General features: G+C 41.8%; 1 protein-coding gene across 1 annotated transcript; it reads right to left on the bottom strand.

The window, feature by feature from the left end:
• Positions 1-1,310: 1,310 nt before the first annotated feature.
• LOC110080405 (CD209 antigen-like protein C) lies at positions 1,311-22,624 on the bottom strand. The gene is made up of 9 exons (XM_020796283.3): positions 22,405-22,624; positions 19,696-19,815; positions 18,512-18,574; positions 17,322-17,375; positions 15,419-15,478; positions 9,674-9,763; positions 6,981-7,132; positions 5,031-5,137; positions 1,311-2,461 (listed from the first exon to the last, which is right to left on the bottom strand). The coding sequence occupies exons 1-9, from the start codon at positions 22,481-22,483 to the stop codon at positions 2,323-2,325; spliced, it is 864 nt and encodes a 287-aa protein (XP_020651942.3). The 5' UTR covers positions 22,484-22,624; the 3' UTR covers positions 1,311-2,322.
• Between the last annotated feature and the right edge of the window lie 2,049 nt (positions 22,625-24,673).

Raw genomic sequence — 24,673 nt, 5'->3', positions numbered from 1 at the left:
ACAAGATTACACCATTCAAGCAGAAACTCACCAGAAAATAATGAACTCCAATTTACCCTATTTGATTCATACAAGTAGAGGATGAAGTAGTTCTGGGGTACCCTCAAATATTATCATTATAACTTCATAAAATGGTATGGAGATGTCTCCTCATGAGTCATGCTGTGTCCAGGAAGCAAGGCATAGTCTCTGCAGTGGTGTGCTAGGCCCAAAAGCTCAGTTTCCCATTTCCCATTTTTATACACACGAATGGAGCAATTAGCATCTGTGGCCCATCATCACATACCATATATGCTCGAGTATAAGGCGACCCGAATATAAGCCGAGGCATCCAATTTTACCACAAAAAGTGGGAAAACTTACTGACTCGAGTATAAGCCGAGGGTGGAAAATGCAGCAGATTATCTACTGCTCTACTGCTGCGTAGCAAGATGGAGGGAGACGGAGGATGGAGGAGGAAGATGGGTACATAGAATATGCGAGAGGAGGAGGATGGGAGTGTCCTGGAAGTGGACACTCCCGTAAAGATCTGATAGGGAAGAAGGGGGTAAATGGGCTTCCCTGAGCTTGTAAACAAAGATGCCCTCACTGTAACCTCTGTTCAGAGTGGTCTTTGAAATACTGACATGCTGCTGGGAAAAAGTTTTCATCTACAGCTCCTTCATTTGGACATAGGCTGCTATTATCCTCCCAGCACGGTGTCTGCCTGCAGAGTCTGAAAAATGCAGTGTACTTAAACCAGGTCATCAGACCACCAACAGAGGCTGTAGGTGCCCGTAGATGAGTCCAGAGAACACCCGCACTGCAGAGGAGAACATGTAATTTTGACATTGACTTGAGTATAAACCATGGGGGGTGCTTTTTCAGCAAAAGAACTGTGCTGAAAAACTCGGCTTATACTCAAGTATATAGGGGAATTGCTCTTAGTTTTCTTTGACCCTTCTAGAAGACAAGCCAGTTTTCTAGATCCATCAGATCTGCGTACATCTCTGGGAAAGGAAGCGATCTGACTCCCGTCAGGTCAGGGGTTGCAACACCAGGTGTTAGGGTCCTCTTGATAGAAGATAAAGCACAGAAGTGTCGGCTTTTCTCTCAATTTGTCTTTGAAATTACAGGAGGGAAGTGGAAGGTTCAGACTTCCTGTTTACCTTTTAATCTCTGTGTGGAGTTTACCCCATGACCCCGGCTTGTTTCACCAAACACAGAGCTCACGAAGGTATCTCAACACGCCCCTTAACATGCTGCCACCAGTTGACCTCTTTATCAACTTATTTTTCTTATGAAAGACTAAGCTCCATCCAGTACACTACTGACTTTTTAACAGAAACAGGTTTATTGATTACACGTGGTTTCAGGAATAATTCTTAAGCACATTCTTAACATTACCACAAAGCTTCAATTTTTACTTTAATCTCTTCTATATTAATTAATACAGGTCACTCTCTGACTACTCTCTCTCTCTCTGCCTCAAACCCCCAAACTATCCTCTTCTCTAGCTCTCTCTGACTGACCTCCTTCTCTCCCAGGCTCTGCCACTCAGCACTTTTCTTGGCCCTGCCTCACATTGACATATAACTTATGAATAATGCATAACTTAGGGTGGACACCACACTCTGGTTAAGTGATTAAGTTCCTGTACCCTCACAGATACACAGAAGAGTTCAGAAACTGAATTCCATGTTTCATATTCCACAAGTCCTGAATTTCTTCCTAGCACATCTTCACAGCAAGATCAGTCTGATCACAGTGATCCCCCTTAAAGTGACCCTTCCATCTGCTGTGAAATTACTTAGCCTGCCCCCCAAAAGTAGAACTATACAGCTGGATCAAAAATGAATGAATAAGGGTCAGGATAGAGTGCATTTCCCTGTGAGTTGTGTGATCAATGGGTAATAGATCATGCCAAACTGCTCCACAAGTGGTCAAAATTGTGATCTGTATCTCCATGTGATCATACCCTTAGGTGGATATAAAATCAATAAGATTTAGAACTAAGTTAATGTAAGATGCATAGTAGAAGAAGGAAAAGTGGAACTGAAGCGAGGACTTCTAGATTTTATGTCCAGTTCCAGGAATTCAGGGATGTCTAGTGAATGGTGGAGAAGGGCTAGAACTTTCTCCTGTAATTCTAGCTTTCCACTGGCTCACTGATGTAGTCTGGTTCCAGTGTCATTGCCCTTGCTTTCAGACAGGCTGTCAAACCTATAACCTTGAAGATAGTCAAGGTTTCTACTGCTGGAAGATCTGATCAACAAAGATCCAACTAGAGAACCATGAGGATCATTAGTTGCACAGTTTCAGGTCCATTCCTGCTGGACAGTGTTAACACTGCCAGGGCTTTTCACAGATCCAACCATCTGTAGTGCTACCACACTCACGATCATTCCAAAAACCCGAAGAGGTCATTTCAACACAGTCTTCTCCATGGCCATAATTGTTGGGTTCCCGTGGATTCCAATGGCTGCAGTTGGAAATTTGGCAAATAAATAAATGACAGAGTCAGTAATGGTTAGAAATGCCATGAAAAGTGAAAGGCAATAAGAAAACAAGATTTAACATCATATGGATTGACTGAGTAAAGGAACTCATTACCTTTAGTTTGTAAGACCTTGCATAGCTACTGTATGTATGAACAGATTTCTTGGAACACACTAATTAATGGAGTTGCCTTAAGTTGAAGCAACTTGAGGGCACATACCAGGGTCAGTAAAACTGTGTGTGAGGTTTTGCTCAACACATATCCTTAGTGAATGCTCTCAAATACCAGGCAATCACTGACAAAGACTCATGGAGCTAAGAAAGTGAAGGAGCATGTCAAGTAGTACGTTCTGGCTTTCTGTCAGTCTCTTACTAGATGCAATTGTTTTTCTATAGGCTTTGAACTGGAACAAATAGAACAATTAATGAAACCTCACTAGACTTTTCCTTACTAGGAAATCTGCATGTCAGTGAATTATTTTCTCAGTGCAGGACTTCAAGAAGGGGTGGTGTGATTTGAGCTCTTTAGAATGCTGTAACTGAAGTTACCTGTGATTTGTACCCCATCACATGTCATAGAGGCAAGAAAATGCAAACAGGTATTTCCTACTGCACCTTAGCCAAAGGTGCACTTTTATAGTGGAGTGGCCTGAAAGTATTGCGTTATTGGGAAACGTGTCCTCTAGTCAATTAACATGTTTCTGGTGCTAAGCAAACATGAAATACCAGTCATTAAAACTATACAAAGAGCTGTGATGGAGCGAACTGTTTAATCTAGCATTCTGTTTCCCACAGAATAAGAATGAGCCAAGGAGATATGGTACATCCAGCAGCCTATGAGCATAACACCCTTCTGATTATGTTCCCAGCTATGGATGTTCAGAGTCATACTTGTTCTGAGACTGGAGGTAATAGACATCCATCATGTCTAGTAGCTATCAAAAACCTTATCCTTCTTAAATATGTGTAATCCCTTTTATATCTTGTGATAGCTAATCCAGAATTCAATTATGCATGGTTGTATAAAGAAATGCTTGTTTTTGTGGCTAGAATCTTACTAGTGTTCAAATACATTTGTGTAATTTGATAGGGCTAATTACGGCTAACTGATGAAGTGCCAATGCATATCTCAGTTGTGCCTGTTTATACATCTAACTGTGAAACCGAGATTTGCCTCGACAGCTCATCAGTTAGCCACAATTAGCGGTGTCAAGTTGCCCAAGCCTTATGCAACTATCAGTAGGATTCTGGAGTGTATGCTTGAGTTCAGGATGGATAAAAATCAAATGATTTTTAAAATTCAAATTGCTTTGAAACACAATTCATATCATAATTTAAAATTTTAAAATGGCTTTTTTAAAAAATGTAACTCCTCAAAAAGAAACCGGAGTCTTTTATTTAAATAGTAGTTTAAATCAATTTGATTTAAATCAAATCCACCTTGCTTGAGTTGTAGCAATTAATGAACTTCCCTGTTTAATCTTCCTTGGGATCCACAGCCCATATAACCCATGGCTCACAGGCTTCAAGCAGACCCCAGAGATGGTTGAGCAGTCTCACGTTCCTTCCACTATTTCTCCCCTGCACTACACAGACTGGGGTCTTTGCTTCCACATTATTAACAGCAGTATGAAAACAGGGTGAGCGGGTGGTGAAGGAGGCTTAAGCTTCTCCCGGCTTCAGTAAAGTCGAAGCAGTCTTCCTGTCCACCCTTTATGTGGGGGGGGGGACATGAAATCATGTAACTCAATAGTCTATATAAAGCGAGTTTGAGTATGATCACATGGGGAAATAGATCGCATTTTGGACTGCTTGTGGGGCGGTCTGGTGTGATCTATTTCCTGGCAGTCACATGGTGTACAGGGAATTGTGCTCCAGCCCAAACTTCATCCATGCCCAAGCGGGACCATTTTGGCCCAGCTGCAGGTTACTCGTGTTTTGGGGGGCTGGGCTGGAGCAATTCCCCAGCAGACAGAAGGGTTGCTTTAAGGGAGATTGTTACCAGCCAAGTGACCCTTTCCTGTGCAATTGGACACTTACAATTACACTCATCCAGCTGTCTGATCACACAGTTAAATATTGTGATGGAGAGACAGGGTACAAACATTTTCTAGATCATTCTGCACATTAAAATAGGAAGCAACGGCTGTAATGCAGAATATAAATAGAATAATCAGTGAACTCAACAACATCAGCAACTACAAAACCCATTAAAAGCAGAAGAAAATAAAGGGTTTCAGTTGCCGCATAGAAATTATTGTGAATATAGCCTGGTGAATGGGTACAATAAGGGAGGCCTGTAGACCAGATACCATGGCCAAATGAGTCCTGTCTCTTGATGTTATCCATCTAGGTCAAAGCAGGTTCTGATTGCAAGCTGCATACGCTATTTTATCCTGCTTCTGGTTCCCTGGTCTGTACTTTCCTTGCTGTGAAATTTGGCATTGCTCACATTGCAAACAAAATTAGCTCTGAGTTGGAGGATTCTGTTTTTCGTTTGGCAGTTTCCAAGAGGGGTGCAGAAGAAATTACTGTATTATGATGTTACTTACGTATATGATGGAGAAGAGTTATCCACCCAGATAAATTTGTTTTCTGAAGAAATGTCATGGAGACCAATCCAGTAGGACTTGGAATTCTTCTGTGAGTCAAGAAATTTCTGAAACACAAACCTCATTTCATTATCCCAGCTGAAATATAATATAATAGAATCTAATATAATATAATATAATATAATATAATCATCACAGAACCAGCTGTGATGACTAGCAGCACATCATTTAAGGCAGTGGTTCTTAACAAGGGCAATAATGCCCCCCAGGGGGCGATTTCATTTTTCAGGGGGGCGGTAGAACGAAAAGGGGCGGTGTGGGGGCAAAAGAACAGAAGGGGGGCGGTAGGGGGGCGCTGGAGCGAGCCAAACCTGTGAAGGCGACTGCAGCCACAGTGCTGGCAGTAGATCTGGTGCTGCTGCTGCCGCCAGATGATCCAGCTCTTTCGACCTGCCACATCTCGCCTTTCTCCTTTAGGGGAGCACTGAGTGTGGATCGGGTGGAAGTAAAGGGTCTCTTGGGTCCTCATCCTCACCCCGTGAAGCGCTGCCTCGCACCCGGGTGGGGAGGGAGACAAGGTAGGTAGGTAGGTAGGTAGGTAGGTAGGTAGGTAGGTAGGTAGGTAGGTAGGTAGGTAGGTAGGTAGGTAGGTAGGTAGGTAAGATATCACCTCAGGGAGGGGGGCGATGATAACTTTCTCAATGGCTCAAGGGGGCGTTTCTTTCAAAAAGGTTAAGAACCAGATCTAAGGGCATCTATGGATAAGACACTAGTTCTATACTGTATCTAGTAGCAGTGATCCCTTAAGAGAGCAGTGGTATGAGGAGAAAACTTTTTTTTGTACTTAAGATGTGGTCTAACCTTTACATGCAATGCCAGAGTCAATGCTGGAGTCCTATTACATCTCTGGATAAAACATAAGCTTTGTCAATTCCAGCATATCTTCTTAAACCAGTTTGAAGACAAGGTGTAAGGTTATACTGCAAGCAATCTCTGTTTCAGACTTTAGAGAAACACTGCTTCTCAAAAATGACTGGAATGAGTGGACTTATACAGAGTTTGGATATGTTATTTTTTTTTAATTACAACTCCCAGAATCCCCCTCCCCATTGCCAGTTCTGCAATTCTGGGAGCTCTTCTCCAGAAGAGTAATTTCTCCAGGCTTTGCTCCGCCCTGGTTTGGAATAACACAGTTCCTGTATTTATATTAGACAAAATTATGGGGAATATTTTTATCAGTAGCTAAACACCATTCTCTACATTTGCAGGCAGTGTGTGTATAAGTATGAAATGGTGAAAACATACAGAGCCTTGGTGTGATTTCTTTGCTTGTGAGCTTCAAACTGTAGCTACAGTGGGGCAGCATTATTAGCTGAAAGCTCACCCACACAGCGGTCTTCTCCCTGGTCATTCTGCAGTTGTTCTGAGTCATTCTGGCATTTTTGGTTGCAGATTTGAATTAGCAGGCAGTGGTATTTGTGTCCATCCAGGGGGAGGGTATTTGCTGCTGGACATACTGGGATTGCACTGGCTTCTCCCAGTACTGCCTGCTCACACATATCCAGATCTGCTCTCTGACATCTCACTTCTAACACAGAGTACCCTCCACCTTCTCCCCGCCTACTTCACTCTCCTTCTTCTCCCCTCTTTTGTTTTACTCAGCTGCTATTCTCAAACCTTCTTATTTTTACCAAACAATGAAAGCACACACTTTTACTATGTGAGTTTGGCAGTGATTTTCCAAAGGAAGGAATATGGAGCAGGAGCAGCACTATGCAGCAGAGCAAATTGGAGCAATGCAGAAAATCAAAACAGAAGACAAGAGGGTTTCTGAGACAAAACCCACATTTTTTTTCAAATAGAAAGCCCCACCCCCTTGGTGGAGAGATTAGGCTGCACTTGGCAAACAGAAAGCAGGTGTGTTTTCATTGGGCAAGAGCCTTGGATTACCTGCTCCTCCTCGTCATTGATGATAATCAACTGACTGTCTTCCTCCTCGCATGATGTCTTGGCAAAAGACCAGTGCTTACTCATTGTTCGAAAGTGGTAGCAGTGCCCCTTGTTCAGCAGCCAACCCTCTGGGCACACTCGGCAGGCCGAGGCTATGAGGCAAGCACAAAGGTTTTTCTAGAGATCTTTGAGATCATCCGTTGTGAGGCGGTCCAAACATGGAATAATTTGGTGTACTGTCTGCAAACAGACTCTCTGAACTTCCTGTATGCATAAGGAACCTAAACTCTCATGCACTGAAAAGATTACAGATTTGCAATTAAAACCTAGTTTTATTGTTTATATTCTCATTCCTGCACCTGGGCTGACTCTCTGTGCTGCCACTTTTATTGTTTAGTTACTCAAAGAAATTAAAAAGTCTGTGTACTCTCAGAATGATTTCCATTTTCAAGTTACATGTCACCAAAGAAAACAACTGATTTGAAGGGCTTCATCCAAAGCCAAGGAAACTTTAATTTAATTTAATTATCAGTGTGTAATGAGCAGTCAGAGAGGGATGCATTATACATTATGACTGGTGTGGTCATGTGGCTCTATAAAAGAGGACAGCCCTCTAGGTGAAGATGGCCTCTATTTGCACATCAGTTAGGGGTGCACCATGTGTGTGTGAGGGTGAATTTGAACTCCAGCTTTTAAATTCTCCAGATGGAACACTGAGAGTTTCAGCTCACAGGCAGACAGCTAGCTTTTGCTCATTTCAAAGCCTCTCTCATGCCTTGCTTCTTCTTCAAAAAGAAAACTGTTCAATGTTTCTTGGGAGGATTAGATCTTTGTAGGAAGTGTAGACTCACTTATAGGTGTCTGTCTGTGGCTTGAACTGGGGAAATCTTGGAGAATTCTGGGATTTGGAGTCCAAAAGCAAAAGCAAGGAAGCAAACAAGGACTGCATATCCCTATAAATCAGTCTTTTTTGTTGTTGTTGTTAATGTACACATGGCTGTTCTTGATACTCAGTCTATATATATGCAAAAAAGTCCCTTTGCTTTAAATATCATTGCAACACATAGAATGGAAAAATAATGTCACACTATGCACACCAGATTCACTTTGTGATGTTTGTACAATTAAATCTGGCCATGATTCAAAACCATAGAAATATAGGAGAGTCATCATCTGAGTCCACATAGTCGGATGTGGATTCAAAGCAGGGCCCATATGTGATGAGATGGGTTTTTGAGTTAAAATCTTTTAAGGCATATGGGTTTTGTAATTAAGAAATGAGCCAGAGAGGTTCCATCTTGTTTCTTTGTATAAAGTATCTCTGCTATGCTGACAAGTTGTTTTCTAGGCGAGCAGAGAGAATGTTATTCTGAAAGCCTGAGAAAGGACTCGGTGTGATTAGATAGATGGGAATTGTTGTGACTCTTTGATAAACCACAGAAAACCCAAATAACATCTGGTGCATATGGGGAAGAAGTCATGTGATGCGACAGGACTGTTTGCCTAGTAACGAACTCTGATTGGATGACATCGTGGGAAGGTGCGATGAGCCCTTGCCAGTTACTCTTGAAAAAGGAACTTTTTGCCTATGGACATTGTCTTTCCAAGACCGACCTTTCAGTCATTCGTGACCTACTCTTCAGCCATTTGGGACTCACCCTAATGTCTTTCGAGACAGACTGGTGGCCTACCTACATGGACTGGTTCCTATGCTTTGCTGGATTACTTTTGGACTTATGGGATTTTTCCTAAGGACTGTGCATGGACTATTTTCTATGGACTGTTCTATGGAATATTCTTTATGGACTCCTTTTCTTGGAATACTCCATATGGACTATGCTCTTGTAATTTTGTAAGGACTATGGTATATTTACTGGATTTTTCTTTTCTAAGGACTATGGGACATATAAGGGATTTTTACTTTTGTTAAGGGATTTTTGTTCTACAGGATCACTGAGGACTATAGCCTTTTAATAACCTACTTGGATTATTTTGTTTTTACTAATGATTTCCTAGACTGGAACTGTTTTTATTCTTTTTAATGGCTTTTTGTGTTTTTGTAAGGTTTTTGAACTCTTTTATATTTTTCATGTTTTCTTTGCCTCACTACATCTGTGTAACTAAACAGCACAATGCTAGTTTATTTGTTTTGGTTTAATTTGGCTTTGATACCTAGTAACATGCTTTTTCTTTAATAAAATAAAGATTATAAAACTCAATTGGTTTTCTGAACAGTACACTTGTCATAGGGTCATCTGAGAGTGCTGCCTCGGCCTAGCTTACTTAGAGTCCTGTCAGTGGTGCAAGTTAAGTCTAAGGACTACAAAGCCCACTTGACCTTTTCACAATAATATCTGAGAGTACCAGGGTGTTCTTATGTGGGCAGACCTGTGAGAAGGAGTCTTGTAGCATGGCTAGCTGAATTTGGACTCATTCAGCCCATTTTAGCATGTGCAAACTCCTGATTGCTCTCTGTCCAGGCTTACACGTGTGTTCTTGGACCCGTGTTTGCCGGCACCATATGCCCGTGACGTGCTATTATCAGCTCATATTGCTCTCCCCATCTCGTGTCCGTAGCTTTCTGAAGGACATTGCCCATCAATACAGGAGTGAACTCCATAACAAAAGGCCATGAATGGGGACAAAGAAGGGGTCATGCTTTACTGCTAATATTATAGAATTTCTTATCTTACCGTTAATCTTATATAGTGCATCTGTTAGCTTAAAGGTGTTGTCCCGGAGCTTTCTGGCCTCAGTTTCCACATTACCCATCTTATTGTCCACTAGGAGTTTGAAAAATAAGAGGAAAAAAGTAAATGGTAGTAGCATTGCTGGCAGTGGATAGAAAATGTTATATTGGAAGATAAACAAGTAAATGAATATGTTAAAATAAATGAACAAGTAAACACAGTTCCCCTGTACATTTTATATATGGCAAGCAGGGCAATTGATATAGAAGAGAATAAATGAGACACAATGTTGGTATCAAATGTGGTAGCAAAAGCCAGTGTCACAGCATTCAGCCTTGCAGGACACTCTGTCACTAATCTCAGGGTAACTCTTACAGAAGAATGTCATTTCAAAGAGCTTGTCGAAAAGGAAATGATTGAATTAGAACAGTGGTTCCCATCCTGGGGTACATGTAGCCCCAGGGGTATGAACCAGGATCTTTAGCAGTAGACAAAAAAAAACCCTGCATAATGCCAGAAAAAGGCCTAGGGAATCAGAGGAATGTGGAATGGAGATATACATTATGGACTGGCATTTGGACAAAATGTGTGTGAAAGCTTTCTGACAAGCATCCACAACCCTCCACAGTCCTCAATGGGTGGGCCTGTTACATCTCCTCTCAATCTTATTTTCTTCATCAATTGGCTCCTGTTTGTGGGAAGGGATTGGCTGGGCTGCCTTTCCACTCTGTGGCTGTCTGTCAGAACTGCAGCTGCCCTGAAGATGGTGAGTCTCGTGTTGGGATTCTTGAAGGGGCTGCAGAAAGCAGAACACCAGCTGGGTCTGGAGGTGTTTCAGGATCCAGTGTGGGGCAACACAGTGGCCATAGACTGAGGTGGTCATTGTGGCGCCAGGATCTCGGTTGGTTCTAGCCCCTCCTTATATTCATCACAGCCCAAGGCCTGGGTTTGGAGAGGGAAGCAGGCTGTATACCACACAATCCATCCCTGTCTCCAGTTCCTGCAATCCGGCTGAGACCCTCCTCACCAAGGGGGTGGGAGCTGCTTCGTGTTGCATTAAATTCCAGTCTGTAACTAGAGATGTAGGTGGTGGCTACAATGACCATTTACCCCACAATTTACATCAGAGTACATGTCAGGGTATAGAATTTTATAGGCCTGAACCCATATATGTTTCATTAATGAGCTGCCGTTATGTGCAGATGAGAGAAAAGCTGAATCATCCTAAGCTGATGCAATGAGGTGAAACCAGAAAGAGCCCAGGTGCAGAGATGAGGTCACCTGGAACCCAATTGGACTGGACAGAGACAAGATTATGTATAAATATGGACTGTGTCTGTGATATGTTCTCTCCTTCTGATGTGATTTTCTGCCACGCATGCTGTCGGACTGTGTGAAGACTTCTAGATGTGCTGTAGAGACCTGCCTGTATATAAGTGTACATATATGTAAATATAACCGTCAAAAAAGAACTGGTAAAGTGTCTTCATTTACTCTGCGCCAGAAACGTAACAGAGGTTATGGGCCCAGAAACGTGTGCTGCGCAAGACAGACGGTGGTGAGTAAACGTGGGTGAAGTAAATAAATGAAGGAAGAGAGCAAAAGTGACAGTGGCAGTGAAGTAGAAGACTTGGGAGAAGACAGTTCGTCTGTTAGCCCAGGAGGGGAAAGGAAACAGAGAACTGCGAGAGAAGGCAGGATGGCATACAGCACGGGAGGCATAGGAGGCTTGGCCATAAATAGACTGGATGGTAAAAATTACAGGACATGGGCAGTCAAAGCAGAAATGTTATTACGAAGAGAGAGCCTGTGGTCTTATGTGAACCGTCCTCCAGCCCAGTTAACAGAAGAGCAAGAGGAAGAGCATGAGAGAGCTCTGAGTACTATTATTTTGTCCCTAGAAGATGAAGAATTAGTACATATACAAGGACTGAACACAGCCAAGGCAGTCTGGGACAGACTGAGAGGCATCTATCTGCGAGAAACAGCAGGCACAAAGATTTCCCTAACCAGGAGGCTTTATAAATGCCAAATGAGGTCTGGGGAAAGTGCCTCAAAGCACTTACAAACCATGAAGGGACTGTTCAATGAACTGCAGTTAATGAACGTTGTTTTCCCTGAGGAGCAGAAGGTTTACCTGATTTTGAGCAGTTTAAGTTCAGAATTTAATATGCTTATTACAAGTTTAGAAAGCCTTTCCGATACATAACTAACTCTTGAATATGTAACAAGCAGAATCTTGCAGGAGGAGGAACATTGGAAAGACAGATTCCAAGCTGCAGAAGAAAGCCACGTGGGAGCTGACCGGGAGAGACAGAGACGGAGTCCAGACGGCAGCGTGTCCCGAAGACGAAAGCCAGAGACAAACAGAGAGCAGCGTGGGCGTGCCATGATGATCAAAGCCTGTTACCAGTGTGGGTCCAAAAATCATTTGCAAAAGGATTGTTTGAGAGGAGAGACGTTTCCAAACAGAAAGGATTCCGAGGCAGCAGTTTGCAGGCGCTCTGCAGAGAGCAGCAGCAAGAGATCGGTCTCTCTTGTCAGCAGAAAAACAACAGATAACTTCAAGGACACCCACGCAGCTGAATGGCTAATTGACTCGGGGGCTGTAAATCATTTAACTAACAATGTAGAGATGTTTTGTTTTCTAGGAAAGACGGAGCTGAAGAACGTGACGCTGGCAAATGGACAAAAAGCAGACATAACAGGAGAAGGGAGAGTGTTTGTTCCCAGTCTGAAGTTGGAGATAAGTAACGTGTTACTTACACCCACAATTGATTATAATATTCTAAGTGTGTCAGCACTTGATAAACAGGGGTTTTGTGTAATGTTTGAAAAAGGAGAATGTATAATTAAGAAAAATAACAAAGTAGTGGCCAGAGCGAAGCAAGAGGGCAATTTATACATATTAAAAGGCCAAACTCACAGAGACACACACATGGTACACAGAAATGAACCCCAACATGACAATTGTATACACTTACTACATAGAAGACTGGGTCATGTAAACTTTAGGACAGTGCAAAAAATGGAAAATATGGCTAGAGATGTGAACATAAGAGACTGTAAGAATTATCTGGATTGTCAAATTTGTAAGCAAAGCAAAACACAAGTTGCCCCAAAAGGGAGACAGAGTACCAGAGAGACAAATAGACCATTTGAATTGGTACATGCTGATCTAATAGGGCCATTTCCACCTTCATTAGGAAAAGCAAGATTTGCATTGGTAATTGTGGATGATTATACACGATTTTCATTTTGTTTCACACTGAAATCCAAAACAGAAGTTTTTCAAACATTTAAGAATTGGCTTAGATCTATTGAGCGGCAGTTTGGCCACCAGGTGGCACAATTGCAGACTGACCGAGGTACAGAGTTTACAAATACACAATTCCAGAGATGGTTAGAATCCACAGGAATCAGACATAGAAAAACAAGCCCTTATAGTCCATTTCAGAATGGAGTGGCGGAGCGAAGGAATGGGGTGCTCCAGAACATGAAAGATACACTGCTGGCTGACGCAGGGTTGCATCATGCGCTGTGGGCCGAAGCTTTGAAAACTGCAAATTTTTTAATTAACAGAATTTGGTCATCCTCGATAGATCAAACCCCATATTATTTACTGTTTGGTAAGAAACCTTGTTTGAAGTATTTAAGAGTGTTTGGATGTACCGCTTGGGTACATGTGCCAAAGCAACTCAGGAGAAAAGGTCAAGCGAAAACAAAGAAAATGAGGTTCCTGGGTTATGAGCCTAGCTCAAAGGCGTATAGATTTCTAGATGGTGATAGAAGCATTGTAATTTCTAGGTCTGCCAGTTTCAATGAGGGGGAGAACTAGGACAAAGTACACGCAAATTCACAATTATACATTCCACTGAGTGAAAAAAGAAGAGGTCAGTTTAGACAGAAAGAAACACACGAGCAAGACACGAGGTCCTCTGCTGATGAAAATGGAGAAGATGAAGATGGAGAAGTTATTGAAGAACACGAAGAACACGAAGAAACACACACTAGCGAGGTTAGTGAGACAGAGGCACAGACAGAAACACAAGGTCCCAGAAGGTCCCAAAGGACAAACAAGGGTATACCACCCAAGAGGTTTGGAATGGGTGGTGTGAGAGTGTGTCATGTTTATATAGAACCCAAAAATTACAAAGAAGTTTTAGAACTTCCTGCTTTTGAAAAAAGAAAATGGTTAGGAACCATGGATGAGAAAATGGAGTACATGAAGAAATGTAAGGTGTTCACAGATGCAAAAGTGCATACAGAACATACAGAGGTTACAGGTAACAAGTATGTGTTAAAATTAAAAGTTAAAAAATAATGTGTAAATGTGTTGGGATTATGCTGTGTTCAGGCATAAAAATTAGGAGGGGTGTCAGGGTATAGAATTTTATAGGCCTGAACCCATATATGTTTCATTAACGAGCTGCCGTTATGTGCAGATGAGAGAAAAGCTGAATCATCCTAAGCTGATGCAATGAGGTGAAACCAGAAAGAGCCCAGGTGCAGAGATGAGGTCACCTGGAACCCGATTGGACTGGACAGAGACAAGATCATGTATAAATATGGACTGTGTCTGTGATATGTTCTCTTCTTCTGATGTGATTTTCTGCCACGCATGCTGTCGGACTGTGTGAAGACTTCTAGATGTGCTGTAGAGACCTGCCTGTATATAAGTGTACATATATGTAAATATAACCGTCAAAGAAGAACTGGTAAAGTGTCTTCATTTACTCTGCGCCAGAAACGTAACAGTACATTTAAATTAAAGCTCAGTGAATGCATGACATAAATCTGAATGCAAGAAAGCCTGTTGTTAAATTGTCTTTATGAGCGGGGAATCATCTTTGTTGTTGCTGTTGTTCAGCTGCCAGCCTGGTCTAAATTTGCTCCAGTCTGTTTGCCATCACTTTTGTCCCCTTTCTGCCCATTTGGTGACCTGATCCAAAGCAAAGGGGCATGCACAGGGCTGTCAGTTCCCCTCAACCAAACACCCCTCATCTCCAAACCAGTTCCGTTTTTTAAAAAATGAACTGAAGCACTGGAACAAGCTGTCACTAGAGCACTTAGGAGACCAGAGAGAGAGGGAGAGGGAGAGAGAGAGGTGGAAATTGACAATCAGCCCTTGTTACCACCTTGTTATGGCACTTTCTGCTTTTGGAGCTTAGTGCAAACCGAGCTGTCTGCCTCTGTCCTTGCTGGCTCCTGGAAATCTGGACAGTTACTGCCCTGTTAAAGCATTGCAACTACGATGTTATATCTACTGCAGATCATGCTACATGTTAAGACAAATGTCTAGGTCCTCCTCTTACAACAGCAGAAATCCAGTAATAAGCCACAGCAGGAGTGGGTCTATTGAATTAGTGGAACTGACAGAGAAAGTAACTCTCCAAACCCCCACTGATTCAATCGGCCTACTCGAGTTGTGAATTACTATTGGATTTCAGGTTGGTTTGTTTTGTGCACAAACTATTCAGATTTATGTGGCTGAGAAATCAGACCCTGGAAACAAAGCTGTGCTATCCCTCCGGATGACCTATCACAAGAAAAGAGGAGGCAAGGTAATTAGCCAAATGTAGATTGCGACGTGTGCATAACCAGACATCTTTTCCTCTTAAAGGAGTCCTGCTTCTAATGGCTTGTTAGATATACAGTCTACTCCAACCTGAAGCTCCTAAAGTGAGATCCACTCATATCCCTCCCATGAAAAACCCAGCCAGGAAATGCCTGCCAAAAGGTACTTACCTCCTTTTAGCAGTTCCTTATGATTCGCCAACATAGTCAGACTCTCATTTAGTTTTAAACCTGGAATAAAGGCAGAGATAACAGCTAGTCTCCAATGATTGATGATCAGGAAACGGTATAGTTAAACTCTCCACACATCCTTGAACAGGAAGAAATCCAGGGGTAACTTAGTGTTACTGGGTTAGTTTATATATATATAAACTAACTCAGAAATTGTGGTGTCCCCTTAATAATAACGGGTATTGCCATGCTTAAAATAGATGCACTGAGATCAATGAGATTTAAAATAGTAATGTTTAACATAAGTCATTTTTATTCCAATTGGTCTGCTATAAAAATGGCTAAGAGTGGATCCAACCCATGGTGTTACCTATATTTGTAAAAGCAGAGAATATTAGAAGCAAGGAACACCCGTACAACAGGCATCACCACCACTGATCCATCTTCAGCTTCAGTGATTGCCTGGCATTAGAGAGCATTCACTAAGGATATGTGTTGAGCAAAACCTCACACACGGTTCTACTGACCCTGGTATGTGCCCTCAAGTTGCTTCAACTTAAGGCAACTCCATGAATTAGTGAGTTCCAGGAAGTCTGTTCGTACATAGCTATGCAAGGTCTTACAGACAAAAGGTAATGAGTTCCTTTACTGAGTCTATCTATATGATGTTAAATCTTGTTCTTTTCCTACTTCCTTTCACTTTTCATGGCATTTCATGGCTATGTTTCTCACTGTTCCATTCTATATTTATTCTGTCCACACCACGTTAGTGCTAATTATGAGTCAATCCAATCCTCCCAGTTTGGCACGGCATACGGAATATTTTGTTCAGCTGGAAGTGGTTTCGGTTTTTTGTACCATTTCTAGGGACAGTATTTGGCCTTGCTTTTGGCTTGTGTGATTACCTATTCCCCCCCCCCCCAGTTATGCATCAATCATTTAGCACATCCTGATAACATCACTGATAACGCACAGGGTGTGTGTTGTGTGGGAGGGAAACCTACTGCTTTTGCCTTTCTTCTGCTAGCTCTGGTGAGGATTACAATGGCAGTGCATTTTGTACAGTACAGTTTTAAAAGTATTTTTTCCTTCACGTTCAACTGTCAACTATAGCACTATCACTGTAGTTAAAATGCTAAGTGGAGACAGCATTAATTCAAATGCTTTCCTCATATGTCAGTTCAGTGCTATTTTACTTAATAAACATTTTTTTAAAAAGAAGGGATCTGAGCGCTAATGAAAAGAGTGATTAAGAGGGTAGTGATAATGGCAGAGATGGGTGAGGGGAAAGGGGCCTGGGAGATTTGTGGACTCTTGAAACATGCCTTTGTGGGATAAGTAAATGTTTCTGTGTGAACTGTGGCAGCAATTTAAATGCTAGGGTGAATTATCAAGAAGTTTGCATCAATCTGGAACAGAACCTCAGTGTGTTCAGGGTCTGTGTTGTTTTTCCTGTGTAGTATTCCCATGGAGCACTGGTCTTAGCCATGCCCATTCCTACAGCTTGGAAAAGTTACTTTTTAGGCTGCAAGTTTAAAAAAATTGCTTAGGCAGCATGACCAAATGGGATCCTGGAGGTTTTCGTTAAAAATGTGTCATTTTCAAGTTCTGCTCTTGGTCTTTGTTCACTCCCATTGTGAAAATGATTACTCTTTCTTTCTTTCCTTCTTGGATTCATATCTTGCCTTTCAAAAATGTCTCATCTGCCATGACCAATAGTCCTCATCTCTGGCTATTCATATGTACCATTCGCTTGACATGGGATGGTCATCCAGCAGCCCTAGCAGTACTTGATGAGGGAGATGAGAGATAAACGGCTATCAACGATTTCTGAGAAAAGAGAAGAGGTGAAAACAAGAAACAGCTTCTAGGAAGTTGGAGCCGTAACCAAATCATTGCTTACCATAGGCAGAATTATTGGAATGAAGCGCCTTCAATTGATTTTCCATGTTGGAACCTAGAATAGACAGAGCCAAGTTAGTTCAGAGTGCATTTGATAGATCGACATAGTCATGCTTATGGACTGAACATTTCTGAGGCACCAGGAGCTGACTTTGAATGTAGACGGCTTAGGCGGCTTGTGTGAAGTTTTGAAATGTGGCTTCATTCTGTTATACCGGATCACAAGGAGAATTTAGCCCCTGAGAGAGTAAATCTGAGCAACTACTCTTATACATTCTGAGTTGAGGAGGTCTTGGTTCTCATCCGGTAGAGTTGTGAAGGTTGTCTGGGTAGAAGGCAGGGGCTGGAAATACTAAACCTGTGCTTTCAATCTCTAGACATTGTGGCTGATTTACAAGTGCTTTTACGTCATTCAGGGATGTCACTGTTGAAACGTGACAAACCCAAATTGTCTCTGTTTCCCTAGGGACAGCTAGAAGGGCTCAGCTTAGAAATGATTGTGTTGCTGCAACTGGGAATGGAACTGGCATCCAATGGCCAATCCCCTCCTCCCTATTAAGTGAGAAAGTTAATACAACATCCCTATCCACCAAAGGTCATTACTAACAACATTTTATTTGTGTAACAGTGGCTGAAAACCTCTTGCTTATTGTAATGTCTCATCTGGATTAGGCTTATTTGAATCAATGGAATTTATGGAGGAGCTGACTTACCAAATACCCACTGACTGAATGGGCCCACTCAAGTGCGACTTACTACATAAAGAAACCAATTATCTTGCGGGGTGTGTTGTTGTTGTTGTTGTTGTTGTTGTTGTTGTTTTTACTATTTCATTACTAGAAGTTTGTCAACATACACTTTGTATTTGGCAATTGCAGTGTGTATGAGATGAACAAATATATGTTTCATGCTGAAATCCATGGTGGCAGGAAGCACAACCTCAAGATTTCAAACACACACACAAAGAGCAATAATTCCATTTTCAGAATTGCTCTCACTTCCTCCAGCCATTCCCGTCTTGGCATCTAGCTCATTAGATGCTTGTGACTTGCTTGTGAGCTAAGCTTGTAGTGAAAGCTTGCCCCCACCCCACCCCCAATGCGAGCTGTTGGACTGATAAAACCCATCTCTTATACAGGGACAGGGACAAGATAGAAGGAACAGTTCAGAATGGCAAAGTTGAATTGTTACCATTTGCTCTCAGTACAGTTTGATTGTTCCGCAGCTGTTCAAGTTCACTGGCCATCTCAGAATCTGAAAGAACACAAAGTCTGGTCACATTGAATGTAGGGGAACATTTATTGCTCTGCCTCAAGTAGCAAAATGTCTTGGATTGGTCCTACTCACTCAAATGAAAGAAAGAAGTAAAACTCTGATCTCACAGTGAGACTAATGAAGCTTAGGGATTGAGGGAGGTTCATCATCCCTGAAAACAAGTGGAATGAATGAAGCTCCAGGATGGATTGAGGGACCTCATTCCATGTGTCACCACACTATCCAGTAATGGCCACTCTTAGAGGATAATGTTAATTACACAAATAAGAATGCCTTGAACACTTCTCTGTGTCAAACATCCCTAGTGCAACACTGGAACATTTGGCTCCAGTGCTCCGTATTGTACCCTGTATCCACTATTGGGTCACTGAAATGCATGGCTGCAAAAAAGAGAATCACACATCCACATCCACTCACAAACCCACTACATTAGTCATGGGTGGGGAAGCTGTGGCTTTCCAGATAGTGTAGAGCTCTTACTCCCATAATCCAAGAGTCAGGGGTGATAGGAGTTACAATCAAACAACACCTGGAGGGCTACAAATTCTCCATCTTAGCATGGATCCATATGGATGATTAATCTGCTATTTTGTGAATTGCTGTTGAGTCCCAGAAGAGCAATATCTCCTAAATATGATTCAGAAGGCTGTCAGAACATCAATGAAGAAGAAAGTGAGTAACAGTGGAACCAATTAACTTGGGAGGAGATAAGAACTCCACCACTGGAGACACTTAAGAAAAATTAGACCGCCATCTGTCATATTTACCTTGATTTTGATTCCTGCATTGAGCAGCAGGTTGGGCTCAACGGCCTCACAAGCCCCTTCTAACTCCATGATTCTATAATACTAAGTTCTAAGAGGTTTCAGTTCAAGTACTAAAAGTGCATCTACTAGAACTGGCAAACATTATAGGAAAATGTATGTTTTTTTAAAAGTCTGGATTAGACTTTAGCAAATAAACATATTATCATAATATCATGCTATGCGAAATCTTTTGTTTTGGTTTAGCAATGGTTTTAAAAGTTTTTTTAAAGCATACAAGTGTGATGCCTGCTCTTTCAGAATGTATATAAATGAAGCAGCCTTTAGATTACATACATTTTGATGCCAGAGAGAGTAGGATGATCCACAGGAGAAATGACAAGCCATTCAGAATGTAAAGAATGAGCACATGTGTTTTCTCTGAAGCACACTTGCAGTATTTTAATGGGAAACCAGCTGTGGACAACAACAAAATGTCATGTGAATTATTTGCAAAAGTGAGGACATTTTCAACAATAAATCTAGGGGTATCGTGCAAATACTAGAATCACAGAATTATAAAACTATAGAATAATTGACTTGGAAGGGGCCTATAAGTACTAATTATTTTTTCAGAATGTAAAGTAAAATGGGAAACAAAGTGGTGAGGAGGTGGCAGTAAAAATAACTGAAATACAGTCCACAACAGAGAGACAGCAAATGATCCTAATTAAAAACTGCACAACAAGAAGATGCTAATATGAATTCTTCATTCATTCATTTTCATTCATTCATTCATTCATTCATTCATTCATTCAACATTTATAGGCTATCTTTCTCCTGATAAGAGGACCCAAAATCAAACCATAATAAATTATACATTAAAAACAAACTATAATAGTAATTAAAATATATTTAATGACTGTAAAAACAACTTAACTACCATAAAAAAAAACCCAACCCACCCCAGCATTCATGGACTCAGTTATAGTTATTAAAAGCTTGCCTGAAAATGTAGGTCTCTAACTATTGGCAGAAGGATAAAAGAGAGGGGCACAACCTAAATACCTGTGGGAGAGCATTCCACAATCTGGGACCTGCTACAGAGAAGGGCCCTTCTAGTCTCCCCATCAAACATGCCTGCGATGGCAATGGGACCAAGAGGAGGGTTTCCTCTGATGATCCTAGGAGCTGAGAAGGCTCATATGGAGAGATACAGTCCTTCAGGTAACCTGGGCTCAAGATGTACAGAGATGACGAGCACTTTGAAGTGGGCCCAGAAACGGAGTGGTAGCCAGTGCAGTTGTTGGAGCAGGGGCATTATATGCTCCTTATAACTGTTCCCAGCCAGTTGTCTGGCTGCTGCATTTTGAACCAGCTGAACTTTCTGAACCATTTTCAAAGGTTCTAAGCGGGATGTAATTGAGCCATGTGTCACTGTAGCCAAATCAGATATCTGAAGGAATGGGTGCAGCTGGTGCACCAGTTTTATTTGTGTAAAGGCACTACTGGCCACCGCTGAAACCTGGGCACCCAGGCCCAGAGATGAATTCAGGAGCGCATCCAAGCTGTGGACCTACATTTTCAGAGGGAGTGTCACCCCATCCAGCAGAGGCTGCATCCCTGTTCCTCGATCTGCCTTTCGGCTGACCAGGAGCATCTTTGTCTAGTTTGGATTAAGTTTTAGTTAGTTTGTTTGTTTGTTCCCTCTTCTTGTATCTCTCAAAGACTGGCTTCTTTCCCTGTTCAGATCTTAAAAGTTTGAAAAGAAAATGCTGGCATTTAGTCCCATGTAAATAACATACAGTACAAGGTTCCACTCTGCCATTTCTGTGCCAGCTACAGTCTGCGCGTGCACGGTGACTGCCTAAGAGAGAAGTCAGCTAACTGGTTGTGAAACTAACATGAACTCTTCAGACAGACTGCTCAATCCCAACTTCCTCTCTCTGTCAACCCTTGGTGATACATCACATGCAGGACCCTTCTGATTATTGCTGAGGCCAGCAAGAAGGCATGCTGTCCACTGGTGGAGCCTGACCAGAGCAGATGAAAGTAGGAAGTGGGTGATGTCTCCCTGATACGGCCATGTCTCAGAGCAACACCACAAAGGGAAGGGCAGCAAGTTAGCTGTTACTCTAGTGGCTCAAGCAAGCAAGAACATGATAGCAAACAGAAAGATCCAGGAGTATCTTGCACAACTCTTTTTCCCTTCCTATGTCCAGGACTTGCCTAAATATTGATACATCAAGGGGCAGATCTAGAGGTAGTATTAAAAAGCTGACCGGGGGAGGGGGAAGAGTAACTATTTAGCTTGTACTATTTCTTCCATTATACGCAGAGGCACGTATTTTCTGTCTCAGGCATCAAAATGTCTCGAGCCACTTCTGCCCATATTGAACAGAAATGGAATAGCTCATACAGAATAAGTAAATAATTGCCTTAATGCTATTACAGATAGAGAGCTTTAGTTAGATTGCCACTTATTTCTTTTCAGTCTTGTAATGTGGCTGGCAGATATGAGGTTTTGTAATCCAACCCATGTGGAGGGTGAGATTGCCTTATTGCACCTTACTAATGAACATTTTGAGAGGCAGAATAATGTACTGTAGTGGATAGAGTATCAGACTGGGATTCAGGGAACCTGGGTGGCACTATTAAAACTATTCTATGTCTTATATACTGTACCTTGAAAACCTTATTAGGGTTGCCGTAAGTCAGAACTGACTTGACAGCGCCTAACAGGATGAACATTTGCCTGTGTCCCATGCAAGACCTAATGCATCCTTTTGTTTGTTAGGTGTATACAGTTGGGCCTTCCTTGCTTCCTCATGACAATTAATTGATGCCTGGAACATTCCCTCCCAATTTGCAAATGGGGAAGATGGAGCTATCATCCTGCCCAAGTTAATTATTTGGATTCCAGCTCTCAGAATCTCCCAACAAACATGGCGAGGAGATTCTGGTGGGACTGCCTGCAGGAGGTATAACAAAGCAAGGGAGTTTGCTAAGCTCTGTACCCCATCAAAAACACCAGTAGAGATTCTTTCTCCCCTCTGCTACACTTACCTGCTGTTTGTGTACTCAGGTTGCTCATAATAGTCTGCTCGGGTTCCTCACACTTCTGGTAGATCCTGGTTGGTGCCATTCTTGCCCGTCTCGATGAGGTTCTCCTCTCAGCAACTTTAATAATATAATAATTGTATGCTGCAAAGTCAATTCTGACTTACTGCAATCTTTCCAAGATTTTCTAGGTATAAAGCACTCAGAACTGATTTACTGGTCCACACTTCTGGTGGTACTCTGGGAACATGGAGCTTGGCCTAGGCTGCACAGGCTGGCTCTTCTCTCTGGAAGTAGAGATCCGGCACTCCCCAGCTCCTGACTCTGCAGTTAAATGGACTTACCCACTGAGTTATCTAGCAAGTCCACAGCTGCTTTAGTGCCATCCAAAGATCCTGGAACTTTTTAACTAGGCGGAAATGTGCACATGCAACCTACCTTCCTCTTTTGAGTTCAAAAAGCACATATCTGTCACTTCTGCAGTGAAATTCTTGGAAGTCCTTGTGAATGAATCATCATTCCAGAGCACAGTTTCACTGGGCATCCCAAGCATTGTCTTGATTAACTAAAACCATTCATGAATGACAGCTAGTATTGCCTTGAATAACTTGTGATAATTTAAATATTATAGGTAATTTTATTTATTTTCCTGTGCTAGGTTTTTAAAGTGGGTGTAGCCCATGAAAACCTACGACAAACAAATATTTTGTTGTTTTTAACATTGTGTCATATGCTTTTACCATTTTTTCATCTGCCCAAATAACATTTGTTACAGGGCATGTTAAAGATATAATATAACATGTCACAACATCTAAACTGAGAGTCTCATATGGTACAGTGTTCCAGACAACTGTCCTGAAGGAGTGAAGTCAGGATGGTACAGTATAGGGTGGGCACACTGATTTGGATAACCACAAATGGCTGCCAGATATTGACCGTGAGAATCCCAGTGCTCATCTAAAAGCAGCAATCCATTTGTCTTGCAGGGTGGGTAGAACACTGTTTGTTATGCTTCCAAAGTCACAGTCGCACCTCTTCAATTACAGGTGTAAATTTCCAGATATGTACATACGGGAAGCAGAGTCACACTTGTCAGTTTTGGTAGTCTGGCCATGTGAAACCCGCACTGGTTTCCATTGGCATGAGAAGGGGCTTAATGGGTATACAGCTTCTCCATGTAAGAGGAGTTCCTTACTTTCTTTCTTTATTTTATTTATTCTATTTATACCCCACCTATCTGGTCATTGTGACCACTCTAGGCGACTACTTACTAATCCAAGATCCTGCTTTGTTTGGAGGAGCTCTTGTGCATGAGATTGGCATGGGCATCAAACTATCCTTATTCAGAGGAAGTACAGATTTATCCACAAAAATCTCAGGCACACCATAATAAACCTGCGGGTCTTTAATGTGCCACAAGACTCCTTGTTGTTGAAAATCTTGTGCTGCTGTTTTCCTGATAATTTTATTTGTTGCTGGATAGGATTTTTTTTTAAAAAATTGTGTCAAATTCAGTTCCTGCACATTGTGCTTTCTTATGCTATCCTTTAAAACTAGATAGAACCGAATACTGCAAATGGATATGTTTACTGTTATATACTATGCTGAAATCTCATTGATGAAAAATCATCTTTTATTATGACATTAATTGATTGACAGATCCATATTTGTTGATGCTTTCAAACTCTGCTCTTTTATCCACCATACTGTGGTGCTGAGATTGAGGCCTTCTGGTCTGGATATGCAAACAAGGAAGATCTGATATATGTGAATCACAGCTGTCACAAAGGGCATTCTAGAGAAAGAGGTAGTGAAACCAATGAGTCCAGATTGTTCTTTGCTTGTGTATGTACTTTTTGCATTTCTCAAGAAAAGACATCTTTATTCCTTTGAACTGAAGAATCAACCCCAGAAATATCATTCTAGTACATTCTTTGATTTCTGTCTCTAGGCAAGAAAACTCATAAGAACTCAGATGGGTGACCTAGACATGACATCCAAATAAGTATAACATGGACCCATAACCAATATTTGAGAAGGAAAAGCAATTTTGGAAGAGGGAAATTGAGAGCAGTGCTTCTCCTCACCTTCTGCTTTTCCACTCTAAAGGTTTGCTCGAGTAGCTTGCAGATTCCCAAAAGCATGTTGCATCCAGAACTCACCCAAAATAAAAGCCACTACTAGAGGAAGGTGAGGAACTGGAGAGACCAATGGTGTTCGAAGTCATTGGCAGCAACTCTCCTTATTCTCAAGAAAGTGCATGTCTTTGCAGGGT

The sequence above is a fragment of the Pogona vitticeps genome, chromosome 2, assembly GCF_051106095.1.
Source record: "Pogona vitticeps strain Pit_001003342236 chromosome 2, PviZW2.1, whole genome shotgun sequence".
Lineage (NCBI taxonomy): Eukaryota > Metazoa > Chordata > Lepidosauria > Squamata > Agamidae > Pogona > Pogona vitticeps.
The sequence above is the reverse complement of the archived record's forward strand: the minus strand, read 5'-3'. Positions and strand labels throughout refer to the sequence as shown.

What these genes read in the sequence shown, in the direction of transcription:
- LOC110080405 (XM_020796283.3), bottom strand. Translation starts at nt 22,483, where the DNA reads ATGGCACCAACCAGGATCTACCAGAAGTGTGAGGAACCCGAGCAGACT. An exon ending in AACTGTACTGAGAGCAAATG is followed by an intron (nt 17,376 to 18,511) that starts GTAACAATTCAA and finishes TGTCTATTCTAG; the next exon opens with GTTCCAACATGGAAAATCAA. An exon ending in TCAATGACGAGGAGGAGCAG is followed by an intron (nt 5,138 to 6,980) that starts GTAATCCAAGGC and finishes TTTGTGTTTCAG; the next exon opens with AAATTTCTTGACTCACAGAA.